General features: G+C 36.9%; 3 protein-coding genes across 3 annotated transcripts; 1 reads left to right on the forward strand and 2 right to left on the reverse strand.

Annotated features, from left to right (window-relative positions):
• Positions 1 to 571: 571 nt before the first annotated feature.
• LOC111695568 (zinc finger and BTB domain-containing protein 18) lies at positions 572 to 4,802 on the reverse strand. Its single transcript, XM_023464936.1, has 7 exons — positions 4,571 to 4,802; positions 4,391 to 4,491; positions 3,477 to 4,196; positions 3,075 to 3,219; positions 2,571 to 2,997; positions 2,159 to 2,358; positions 572 to 1,418 (listed from the first exon to the last, which is right to left on the reverse strand). Exons 1-7 carry the CDS (start codon positions 4,782 to 4,784, stop codon positions 784 to 786), a joined length of 2,442 nt encoding a protein of 813 aa, XP_023320704.1. The 5' UTR covers positions 4,785 to 4,802; the 3' UTR covers positions 572 to 783.
• On the reverse strand, positions 4,800 to 7,267 carry LOC111695569 (enhancer of polycomb homolog 1). The gene has a single exon (XM_023464937.1). The coding sequence runs from the start codon at positions 7,230 to 7,232 to the stop codon at positions 5,709 to 5,711; it is 1,524 nt and encodes a 507-aa protein (XP_023320705.1). The 5' UTR covers positions 7,233 to 7,267; the 3' UTR covers positions 4,800 to 5,708.
• Positions 7,268 to 12,009: 4,742 nt separating this feature from the next.
• On the forward strand, positions 12,010 to 13,369 carry LOC111695577 (E3 ubiquitin-protein ligase ZFP91; the record flags this gene model as incomplete). Its single annotated transcript, XM_023464945.1, is given in 1 exon segment — positions 12,010 to 13,369. A coding segment is annotated over 1 exon segment (1,302 nt), but the record flags the coding sequence as incomplete, so codon positions are not given.
• Positions 13,370 to 13,661: the final 292 nt, after the last annotated feature.

A 13,661-nucleotide genomic window follows, 5' to 3' on the forward strand; every position in this document is an offset into this window, starting at 1 on the left:
GTACATACAAAAAATAATCCAATTTTGAGCAGGAAAATGAAAACTTCACGCACAGGTTTGTTCTGTACCGCCAATTTACAATTACTAAAGCGGCAGACCTGTGTTAATTTAAATTTTGTTGAAATGCTTCTTTTGAATTTAATACTTTTAATCTGTTTGAGAAAGATGTTAAAATCTTGCAAGTTTGATAAATATTTAAAAGTAAGATGGTGAAAAAGGAATTCAAGACGAAAGAAGTAACTATTTACACAAAATTGTCGGTGTCAATATTTTAACCTTTCAAGTCCATGCACACGGCAATTCATTATTCGAATATAAGATGGTAACTTGACAATTAACATGTAGGAGACTAGTGTCTAGCAGAACTAAAATTATATATATATATATAAACTCTTCCTTAAAAATATCTAAGAATTGAGCACAGAATAAGAGGTCAGGATAAAAATAGAGTTAAATTTTTTTGAAGCCAAATAATGAAAATGAAATGCAAGTCCAAAAGAGCAGGTTGGATCTAGACAATATTGAATATAGGAATGCACTGATAACTGGAAATGCAAATATAAAATGATCAGTTTGAGTCAATTTTGATTACTTTTGTACTTTACTCATCTCCATCTCTTCAACATTGCATATGTTAGAGTATATCAAATATAGATTCTAAAACCTTCTCCCCTCATCCTAACCAAGTCATATGAACCGGATACATGGAGATAAGGAACCCTAATACTTGGATCCAAGTGAAATATCAGTCGTGAGTACTTAACACATCAGAGTGATTGATCGCTAGAGATCTTCTTGGATCGTCAGCCTTTCCTCCTCCTGCAAGGGAGAGTCGGAGGAACCCGACCTCTTTATGATGACCGCAGAGTCCAGAATCCCCCACTTGATATCAGAGAGGTCTAGGGTTGTACTGGGCAGGGTCAGGTTCTGAACTCCAAGGTTTTGGGTTTGCAGGGATGAGATTGTATCTCCGAGATGTGAGCTGGTGAGTCCAATATTGTTCAGGGTTTGATTATCGGATAAGGTTTGGTTCTGGAGCAGCAAGTTGCTGGGTTGGGACTGCCAGGAGGATTTTGGTAAAGAATCTGTTACAAAATGAACCTGATGAGTCTGGTTGGAGAGTGATGAGCTGAAGACAAGTGAACCACTGCTCTGCCTAGGAGGGAGCTGAATATACTGAGATGTTGATGTTGTGAACGGGAGGTTGGGTTGGGAGCGTTGACCCGATATCCCGGAGAGAGGAGAACCAATATTGCTGTTTGAGTTCATGGTGGAGAAGGGTGGAGTGCTGGGTTGGGACTGAACAGAACTGAGGTTGCTGAAGGGAGAGGAGGGAGAGACATGAGAGTTTAATGTGGTCGCTAAATCTTCTTCATCTCCCTCGTTCCACCGTTGGAAATCTATATTTGCATCCATACCTGAAGTATTTTTAGTTTAGAACAAGGTCCAGGCAACGAGACAAAACATTTTTTTTTAATTTCATAATAGGTAATAAAATAGAAATTTCATTGTTTTTTTTTACGTTGATGTCGATTTTATTTGTTTTTTTTTTTACGTTGATGTCGATTTTATTTGTTTTTTTTTTCAAGATTTCTTTTTGTGAGGGAGGGGGAACCATTACTGGTTTAATATTAAAGAAAATATAAAAACATTTTTTATGTTCATATTCTAATATTACGACAGTAAAAAATTATCCGCCAACGAATAAACCAGTGCTTAGGATCCATTTAATTTTGATGCGGATGCGGATTCGGATCCAGATCCTGGATCCGGACTGGAAAAAAGGTAATTTCTTTAAGATTTACTTAATCTTTTTAACAAAAAATAAGTTTAAATTTTTTTTGTTTTATTTTTTTATCGCGTATTTTTATCCTAAAACTTGATGAACCATTCAGAAATAATGAAATTTTTCTAATCTCTCTTTACTTCAAAAGTTCAGACTTGGGTTTAAGGAGTAATATAGTGTTTTTTTTTGCCGTTTTTGGTTGATATTTTACCCCTTGAATCCGGAACCGTGGATCCGCATATTTTTGCGGATCTGGATGCATGAAGCCAAAATCTTGCGGATCCAACGGATTCGTATCCGGATCCTAAGCACTGGAATAAACTAATTAAAAAAAGACGACCAAAGGGCAAGAATATCAAATAAAAACATTACTTTTGTCAGTTGGAGTCTCGGGATTTGAATGATTTCGTTCTACATTGCACTGGTCCACTCTCTCCTGGTGGACACGGGTTTTCTTGTGACGTTTCAGGTCGGAGCTGGTCTGGAAACCTTTGGAGCAGTAACTGCAGAAGTGAGGTCTCTCTCCGGTATGCGTATACAGATGCTTACGCAGATGCGTTGATTCTTTAAACCTAAAAATATTTACAATATATATTTGATCTACTTGTTGCTTTGAATAAGTGTGATTTAAAGGGAGTGAAGAACGTAGACGTAAATTAAAGTTACCCTTTAAACACGTAAAAAATTTTATTTTTAAAGGGTACCGTCGCAAATAGAAAATGACATCACTCTATAAATGTAAGATCACTTGAAATTACGTCTTAGGCTCTAGTATTATTATTACCGTTTCCCACATTGGGTGCAAGGATATCTCCTATCTCCACAATGAACCCGGAGAATATGCGCCTTGACGTCCGAGTTCCTGGTGAAGAGTTTCAAGCAAACCCTGCAGGCGAACTTATCCTCCGGGAAGGACGAGGTTTCAAACTCCGGGTTCTCATGGTGCTCCTGAAACCTGTGCGCCTGGAGCATCACCTTCCCCTTCATTACTCGGTTACAGGTCTCACAGTTGTAGGAGGTATTGATGTCGTCATCATCAGGAGTACAGGATAAATCCTCCAGGTTCTCCTGGAACTGAGAGTTGGTTACCGAACCCGCGTCCTTCTCTTTCTCCTGAGGTTTGGATTGAGCTGGCTGCTGGGGTTTAGGACTTGAGTTTACAAATGAGGAAACATTGTTGCTTACTTGAATGTACATATTCAATCCGTCCCCTGGAATATTTTGAAATTAATAATCTATTTTAAAAATTTGTCTTATTGTTTTTTTTATTGTTAGTTAGATTACTCACCTCCAAAGATTGTCTGATTCATGATCGCAGCCAGAGGATCGTCAGAGCTGGAGGAGTCCTTTGATACTGTGGTTTGTGGAGAGGATTGAACCAGGGAATTATTTCCAAGCTGAACATTAGAGCTGGGAGGAAGTTCTAGCTTAACCTGAACATATGGTGTTAGATTTCAATAATTAATCAAATAATAATAATAATAATAGAAAACTTCAATTATAATTAAAACTATGGAGAATTTAATTTAAAGGAAAATGAGACTTCATTATGTCTTTTTGCAGAGACCCTCGCTGCCCCAATTCACATTTTCCTTAAATCACTTTTTTTCCTTTTAAGATTAAGAGAGAGTAGGGGGGGGGGGGGGGTTCGGCATAAAGGAAGAATAAATCCCTAAATGAAGTTCTCTACCTGGTATCCTGGATTTACTGACACGAAGTGACTCAGCTGATTGTTATTCACGGAGTTACTGCTCAGGCTAAAGTTTGCTTGTTTCAAGGCTTGTCTTAACTCCGACTGGTCGTACTGACGTTCCTCCGACATGGTTGGTTTCTCCTCAGGTTCCTGCTTCACCTCTACTCCGCTAGCGGTCAAACTATTGACCACCAGACCTCCGGACTTCCCCCACAGGTTCAATCCATCCTGGGATGATAGTCGCATACTTTTATTATTTGAGCTTTGTATGTTGCTGTTTGAGTCGAAAAGAGCATTGATAGTGCTGTCGAAGGTGTCGATTCTGGATCGTTTCCTTGGTCGACAAGATTGACACTCGAAATCATTATTAGATTTTGTCACCGGAGTTATATCAAATTTTGTAGACGGAACATTGGTTTTCTCCGCACCAATAGAAATATTAATTGCAAGATCATATAACAGCTTCATGAGAGCATAAACCTGTCCCTCCTGGGTAACCACAGATCCAGTGTACAGTACCTCCAGTAGGACCTGGATAAGGCTAACCTTGACGTCGGCAAGAACGATAACAATGGGTTCAACTCCACGCTTGGAGTCTATACTAGATGAAAGTTCGTTCTCTATAAGAGATCTAAGAAAGGGGGATGAAATACCCAATATGAGAGCGTGAGCCGCAATAGTTCCATCTTCGCATTGGATATGCACATCAACAAACTCCTAGATATTTATCATATTTATCAACCTTACTACAGATAACTTGCATCAAAATTATAGAAAAGAGAAAGCAACATAACCATCTTTCCTTAGTAAAACCCATGCGATGTTGAAAAAAACTATGAATAGTTCTGAAATTAAGAACATATGAAACCCCCCTCCCCATTTCCCTACTTATATTCTGATTCTAGCTTTACCTTATCTATGCAGAGTTCCTTAGATGCGTTGAGAAGGGTTTTATGATGATCGGAGCAACTCAACCTTCTCTCCTTAACTCTAGGGACAATTCTTTCAGGACCTTAACAAACATTATAAAAAGTTTTTCCTGAATTATATTTTCAGATTTTTTCAATTATTATTAGTTAATTAAATCTTACCCTGAGTGATTGTGAAGATATCCTTCGGGAACTCATTGTTATTCGTGGGAAGAGGTTTTGAGTTGAATACACTAAGAAGATCTCCGCGGTTTAAATCCTCAGAGAGTTCATTCTCCAGGGACATGCAGTGGGACTTCAAGGAGCTGGAGGGGCTCAAGGACCGGGGAGTAGGAGAGAGATTGTCCTGACTAGAAAATAGATTAACCTGCATCATTTCTCGACCATTCTATCTGAAAGTATACACTGTAGGTAAATGCCCTGGAGTTACAGGAAACGACTAAATGTTACAAAGCTACAAGGTAGAGTACAGGTTACAGTATGAATCACGCAACTTATAATATATGTATAAGACAATCAAGAAGGAAACACAAATATTAAGAATCGAGAAATCAAAATGTTTCATAATTATCAAAAATATTTTTCAAAATCTCCTTTTCCGCAATTTTGTTGTTGAATAGTTCAAGAGAACGAGCAAGTAAGGACAGTATCACTGTGACACTTTTTATAATAGAAATCAATTTGTAAAATGTTCTTACAGGGTTACCAACTTTTAATTAATTTAATCTGTTCATTTATATTAACGGTTCCATAAAATCTAAACATTTTTCTTTCTTTGTGAAACCATATAATGCGCCACTTCTTTATTCGAGGAAAGAACCCCGTTTGAACCTTAAAATTGCCATTTACAAATAGTATCTGGTCGTTATTAAAGTCTCATTCTTTGTGTGTAACCCTGTGTGTCTTGTAACGCCTGAAATGATGATTTTAACGACTTAAAATGATTTTGATAAAATATTTACATTTACAATAAGTATTAATTGATGTTTTAATAATAATAAGAAAATACGAATGTCTGTATTGTCAACAAATAGATTTTTAATTAAACACAATTGAGCAAAATAAATAGTTGAATATAAGAATGCAGGTACAAAATAAGAATTGTTAAGAAATCAGTCTTCTCTGGTTCGAAAACAAAGACATCAGAATTTTTTGTTCAGTTACAGTTAAGTTTTAGTTTTCAAAATGTACAATAAATTCTCACAAAAATAATAAATAATACCAGTTAAAAACATTATGCTTTTGAGAGTTGGATTATCCTTGTCCTTTTAAATTACATGAAAAGGAATTTCCCGAAGGTTTAATGAGAAAACACTTCATTATCCCTAACCTTGTAGGGATCCCAGAAACTTAGTTTCATGTTGTCGGGAGTCAGAGGGCGCATGATCCTGTTCTCATCTCCGAACTGGAGCTCAGACTGATCCCAGGACTCCCACTTGCTCTGAACCCTGTCAAGAATAACTCGTCCTCCTCTGCCAACCCGTCTTCGACAAAAACCAAGATGTTCAGGCTGACGACCCAAATCCAAGGGAGCGACGACAGGGAAAAACTTTTGAAACTTTTCATATCTGTCAAGATCCGCGGAGAAATCATCCAAGGGAGCAAGATACTTAACACCAGCCTTTCTCCTGAAAGAAAACGGCCCCTCGGAATCGTCTGTTTCGTCGGCATCAACGTCTGAAACCTTGGTACCGATACTAGAACTTCGATCCTCGTCAGAGCTCAGAATATCCGGTACTAGAGGAAGCAGGGTTCTATCTCCTCGGATGAGTCCTGATATTCCGTTCCTCATCATGAGCCCGGCACGCTGGTGCTTCCGCTTGCGGTATATTCTCTTCTCACGCTTAACAGGAACAACGTGATCTGAAGATCCTCCGACATTTATCCAAGAGGATAGAGGATATTGCTGGAGAGAAACCTTGGGAGGTCGTTGAAGCTGAATCTGCTGATATATAGATCCGTCCCAGTCCTCTGCCTGGTAACGTTTATCATAAACATCGGAGATTAGATTTAAGTTTTCCTTCTTTAACTTCTCTCTCCGTTTCACCATGTCGAGAAGCATCACAACCCTGTTAATATCCCGTCTTAGTTTCAACATTCTCATGTAGGAATCCTCCTCGTTCTTACGATTCTTCCTGGTCTGCATCTTCTCCGTCCTGCGACGGAACGCAACGTAAGGATTAGCAGTTTGTGATCCGGTTGTTTGGTCACGGTTTGGTTCACATTTCACCTGAGGGATTAAGCACTGCTGTGTCTCAAGACGTTTATTCAACCAGTAATCATAAACTGCAAGAATTAAATCATCATCTTCTTTTAGCAACATTTTTGCTTCCTTTAAACTCATGACGGTCTGACCGGAGTTCTTTTCCAATCTGTCAATCATATCTTCAAACGTCACAAGGGAAACTTCGAACTTTCTCCGTTCTCGAAGTTCGTCGTTAAAAAACTTAAAATCCTCGTCGTCCATATCATAGTCAGGTTTATCCTGATCCGCTGTCAGAGGTTGAACATGAATATATTGCCGAGGTTGCTTAAACACTCCTTTATATAGAGTCTCAAGCATAGCTTTCTGCTCTTCAACAACCTCCGGAGTAGGGATCACTAGCTCCGCAACCTTCTTAACTAACCCTTTGTTCTGTGCTTCCAGAATATCCTGCAGATGTTTCTCTGTTTCCTCCTCCTTCTCCATTCCAGTAGGAAGGGCGGGGACGGCACGATTAATGGCGTTCTCAGCCGCTAACTCCGGCAGATCATCCGCCCTGTAAATCGCCATCGGCTTGGCGACGTCCAAGGTCCTCGCCCGAAAAGTGAGTTTGGACGTCATCTTACCTTAAATAAAAATTGAATTAGATTAATATTTGATGACAATTTTTCATACTTTAAACATTAGGAAGAAATTAATTTTAGAATAAACTTGGCGCGCTTTGTTATAACGCACACAGTTGGTTTTCAGTACATTATTATCTATACAATACACTCTTTACAGTAAACAAATGAATTGTATATAAAAAAATGAAATTTGTTCTAAAAAATTGTGTGCAACACGTGGAACTATACAACTGCTAAATGTCTTCACAGAAAGTATTCCATACTAATGTTATCTATGCTAATAAAGTTCATAAAACATTCAGATTGTTTGATGGCAGCGTCGATTTAACGTTAATTTCACTAAATTGGTGAAATCTAAAAAAGAAAGTTTTGTTCTAATTCAGATATTGAAAAATTTCACTACCTGGGATGGCGCAGCTTTTATTCTATGTCCTACAAAATGTAGAAAAACTAAATGTTTTAGAATTGCTAAAAAATACCTATTTACAATTTTTCTGATGTGATACTAAAAATATAGATCTAAAACTTATTACTGACATTATTTCAAATCCTTTTTTTTTAATTTGTTTCTGACCCGAGGCCAAAACTTGTTGTTTTAAGTACAAATTAAGAGCTTTATTTTTAAATTTTTAAAATCATGGAAACCCATTTTCAAATTTGTTTCAAATAAAATATGTGAATTTAACAAATAACATAAAAGTACAAAGGAGTTTTTAGTTTGGTGGAAAAATAATATTTGTTGCATTTTCCCCGGTATCTGAGTCTGCGCAGTAATTTAAGCGTCAGGAAAATGCCGCAAACAGTTCTTTGTCAAGAGCAAAAAATTGTTTTGTGAAAAGGAACTGGAAAAGTTATGGTTCCTCAGTGTTTCAGTACAGAAGAGCTAGTTATGATTGTTTTAAGATTTGATTTATGATAAGTTTTAAACAAAAATTGGTTCAGCGCTATTTAATCTGAATCATCTTTAAGTGGTTAGGTCCACACAGCTTTATTTTTTAACTTCCTTGTTCTCTCACAATATACAGAGCGTCCCATATCATATTAGATTATATCCAATCTTCAGCGCCAAAATACGCACATGATACTCGAAAAATCTAGCATTTTCTGCAAAAAAAAAATTCTATTAGCCTTATTAAATTTTTCAAAATGATTCATTAATAATCGTATATTTTTAACATTACAGAGACCAACCTCTTTCTCCTATTCCTTTCCACATAGTATTTATCTTTCATGGCAAACACACGATTAATCTGTTCTAATCTTTTGTAAATCTGTTTTTTAATGCTTATTTAATATGTTTCCAGTTGATAACTTTTGTGTTTTAGAAATTCTTATCCACTAAAATCTGTTAACTGATATCCTTAACTAATGGATTCGTTTTTTAAGCATTTCAACGTTCTAAATAGAAATAAGTTTATGTAATTTATGAAGATATTAATAAGACAGAGAGCTAGCTGTTTAGATGTGTCAGTGTGTATAAATGTATTATGTTAAATCGGGTCGGAATTAGTCGAAGAGTATCACACGAATATGGTTGAAAATCTAAGTAATTGCAAGTACAATTATGATTATTGTATTTTTCTGGATCGCATTAGATTCAAATATGAAATATAATAGATATGAATAAAAATAACATTGTTCATCTATCGATTTTGTTGCCTTCAGATTTTGTTTATTATATGCTGGTAGGTTTATGTCTTGTCCGCATTTATTTCAATATTAGTTTTTTCTTACTTTTAGAAACTAAAATGTTGCTTTTAAGATCTCAACCCTTGAAAATGAAGTCAGGATTAAATCTTGGAAATCTTAATATGGCTCATTTTAGAAGATTAAATGGCAGTTTTATTTTTAAAGGAGACATATTTCGATCTTGTTTCATCCTCGGACAAGGAGCTGAGCAAAGTTCCTTGTCAAGGTGTAAGAAACCTCTGCTGAACTCAAACACATCAAGAAGAGAACTTAATCCAACTTATTTTAGCTCCAGTTCAGTGTTCAGACAAGATGATATTGATTTAGATAAATTTATAAAGTCTCGAAGATCTAGACATTCTTCTTTCATAAACAAACCATCTCCAATCTCAAGTAATGATTCGGAAGCAGGAATTCCCAGAGAACCGTCCTCTCCAGGTTTGTCTCCAGAGGAGAAGGAGAAAAGGTTGAAAATGATGTTGAGCAGGAAAAGAAGATTTCTCTCTCCAACCTTGAGAATTAAAGAACTTACCGGAGAAAAGGATCCGAAAGAATAGTGAGCCGTAAATATAAATACGGTATTAGTACAAACGTCGGACGCTACAAAGGTCGGAGAGTGCAAACGTGTACTTGCAAACTTCGGACTAGTACAAACGTCGAACTGGTACAAACGTCGGACTGAGACAAACATCGGACCAGTACAAACGTCGGACGGGTACATTTATAAGGCAAAACGTTGGACTTTGGTTGAGTTAAAAAGAAGTACCATTGCTTAAAGAAATAAATTAAAAATCTCTCGCTTGTTGTGATAAAAATCAAAGACAACTGAATAAAGTCTCATCCTTCGAAGGTAGCACTGTATAAAACAACAGACCAAAAAGGAGTTAAGTTCAATTGTCACAAACTTTGATGTTTCAATGCCTATATCTGTGCAACCCGATGTCGTATAACCTTCAATATTTCAACCTATGAAATCTATAAGATCAAACCATTTAAGTTTGAAAGTATCTAAGGTCAATACCATTGCCAGGTTGCGAAGGTATAGGGATGAGAATATTTGAGTTATTGGCAAGAACTCAGTTCCTTTTTTATTAGACCAGTCAATAAAAGGAAATAACTTTTTAATAAAAAAAATCTTAAAATTTAAATAATTTTTTTTCCTTTGTCCGACGTTTGTCCCAGTCCGATGTTTGAACTTGTCCGACGTTTGTCCTGGTCCGTTGTTTGTAAGTCTTAGTTTTGTACCGTCCGACGTTTGAACTGGTCCGACGTTTGTACTGGCACCATAAATACATGACAAAAATTATGTTGTATATTGTTAAATGAATAATTCAGGGTGGGTGTGACTGGGAAGTGGGGGGGGGGGTATGGGATAAAAAATTGGGATATCAAAAGGTGATTTTTTTTCCTCCTCATTTTAAGACAAAATAATATTTATTTTCTTCTAAAAATTCATGTATTTTCCCCAATTCAGCAGATAAAACCATTAAATAAAAACAATTTTGGAGCTCTGCGTAAACATACCTAACATGGGGGGGGGGTGATTTTTAAAGAAAATATATCCTCACGGAAAAATCTGTTAATTTTCAGACATCATGACGGTTGTTCAGATCGGTCCAACTCCGCAGCCCAAGAAATACAGCCTGAGTGGTATGATGAAGGAGATCTGTGCTCGGAAATATCATCTTGATCTTACATTTATCTGTGATGATGGAACCCTGAGCGGGCATAAATTCTTCCTAGCATCACAGAGCAAGGTTGGACATTTATTTTTTTACTTTATTTTAATACTTTCATAATTTTTTTTTTAGTTTTTGAAGAATATTCTTAAAGGGGAAGATGGCCGCATTGCAGAAATAATTCTACCCGGAGTTAAAAAGGAACATCTCAAGAGAGCGCTCAGGTGAACTTGATCTTGTAATACCTCTCTTGATCTTGATCTTGATCTTGATCTTGATCTTGATCTTGATCTTGATCTTGATCTTGATCTTGATCTTGATCTTGATCTTGATCTTGATCTTAGCCGAGCCCCAAGGTTGACATCCACCAACCCACCCACCCCTAACTGGGCAACAGGCCCTGTACAAGGGACGGTTTGTTTCTATGTAAAATCAACATGGTCTTTCTCAATTGCTTTATTATGGTCTGGCATCAAATTCTAATTTTTAGCTACACTATATAATTTCCTACATTAACCTATTAATAATTATGGGACGTTTATTTCCCTTCTATTTATCAGCTATTAGTTTAAAACTACTACTTTATATCTTCCATCTGATATTTTACATTCAAATATTACAATTATTTCCTTGATTTGATTTAAGATTTATTAAATTCTCACCTCACATATGTTGAGTATGAGTATAGTCCATCCATTTTTCTGCCATCAAATGGATGTTTCTTGCACGTTTCAGAAGCTCTTGAAGGGTATGTGCATGAAATTTGGTAATTTCTGACTGTTGGGGTTGTGGTAAGGCCCTAACCTATATATTGGCCAGAAACTTCGGGTGATTAAATTTTTATTTTTTTAAATCACGATACCTCGACCACCCCTGAAAAAGCAGCCTTATCCACCTAAATTGATAACAGGCAGATTGTAATTGGGGAACAAAGACTAATCCTGAAGTAATGATCTTGACAGTTCTGAATATTTTAGCAATATTTTAGCGCTCGGCCTCCTAGCCCATCCTATCCACAGCACTAGGCCCAGATATAATCCGGCTAGGTTCCAACTTTGATGGCGCGGCCAGACTTTTTACAGGTCCCGGCCTATCGTAGAACTATTTGGTCTCCCCACTAGCTTAGTTTAATGTGGCCTTACCGCTATTCCGCTATAATTAGATTGAACCTGAAATTTAATGTGACCCTTCATTTAAACTGTTCTATGTCCGATTCACAATGGTGTCTTTTAACCTTTGTATGAGCAATATTTATGGACTTTTCCCTGTTTTATTATCTTAATCTTAAGGTACCGTTGTTAATCAGCATGTGACGCTTTATGGTCTCCTTAAATTGTTTCTGCAGTCCTTCAAGTTCTATCAACTAAAACGTGAAGTGTAATTTATTGAAGTAATTTTCTTCTTGTTTATTTGAATATATTCTGTAGTGTGGCATGTGAAGAAGATAATCAAAGATATTTTGATGATCGATGCAAACCTGAACCTTGGCAATCTTAAGATCAGGGTTCCGGTCGAGGACGATGATCCGCCAGATACACCTCCACCGGATCCTGATAATCCGTCTCGATTATCCGGTTCTACCGACCGGTCGGATAATAATGATCGGCTGCCTGCGGAGAATGGAAATGATAATGGGAATTCAGTAAGTTGGAGTTCTGCCGGTGGTGGAAGTAGTTTCCGACAAAACTCAGGATCAATACCGTGTCAGGAACCAGAACCTTGTATGGAAAAGAAACGAAGAGAATCCGAGTGTTCTGAAGTTGAAGTTTTAGAAACTCCCGCCCGACCCTCACCAGAGTTTATAGATCTTATCGAGTCTGATCACGAACAAGATGCTTCTGAGCAAGTTGAAGAGAAATGTCCTGAACCTGCACTAGAAACAGATTCCATCGACGATCTATTAAACTCCGATGAAGAAACTGAAAAGGATAGAAAACATCTGAACGTGTATGGTCCCGGGAGTAAAGAGGCTGAAGATGAGAATCCTCTGGAGCCCGGAGACGATGATGAGTGTTCGCCTGAGCATGGAGAGGATGAGGAGGATAAGGAGGAGGATAATCCTGGAGAATATTCTTTATCCATGATTGTAAATGATAATGCTGAGAATGATACCGAGGTAGAAACAGGACAAATATTAATCACAGAAGCTCCGAAATTACTCCGAGGAATTGAGAAGGATTCTCTAGACCCTGAGTCTGAAATCAAAAAACCTAAAAAGCGTGGACCAAAAAAGAAACATAATAAATTAAAGTCTTCCCGTTCTGTCCTACCAATCAAGGTAAAGACGGAGAAACCTGTTCCTCCTAAGTCGAAAATGAAGAGTGAAAAATCAGATTCAATATGTAGTAGTGCACTCTCAAACTATTCTCCAGTCCCTAAACTAGAACCTGGCATGATAGTTTTCAGAGGAAAGATAATAGAGAAGAAGGACAAACCAAAACCAAAGACCGTTGTCAACAAGGGTCTAAGGAAGCACAATCACAACGCATGGACTCTCACTGGTCTCACGAGAGTGGAAACTATAATTGCCATTAAAGAGGAGAGTTCTAGTTATGAATGTGATAAATGTGACGCAGTATTTCAAAAATATCGAAGTCTTGATGTACACATTCAAAGGATTCATAATGATTCTAATAAGAAAGCTAAGTGTCCGGAGTGTGGTAAGAAGCTATCGTCTGAGCATGCAATTAAAAAGCATCTTCTTAGTCACAGACCGGAGGAGGAATGGCCTCATGAATGCCCGATTTGCCACAAAAAGTTTCAGGTAATAATTTTAAAATGGATTTTTATTTAGATATTTTTATACTTAGTGACGCCCTCTGTTTGATACCACAAACTAATTGCAATCTTATGGATTCTGTAGTTTGTTGCAGTAGCAAGGAATTTTAAATGGGTTTTGTGTTTTTAGATATTTTTAAACCTTGATACCACAAACTAATTGCTATCTTTTATTGGGTTTTCTTGTCAAATTTAATAAGGCTAATAGTCAACTCTGTATTCTAAAAGATAGTTAATTATTATTTTTTTAAATTGAAAAACTATAAATATTATTTTTT

This window comes from Eurytemora carolleeae, unplaced genomic scaffold, assembly GCF_000591075.1.
Source record: "Eurytemora carolleeae unplaced genomic scaffold, Eaff_2.0 scaffold231, whole genome shotgun sequence".
Lineage (NCBI taxonomy): Eukaryota > Metazoa > Arthropoda > Copepoda > Calanoida > Temoridae > Eurytemora > Eurytemora carolleeae.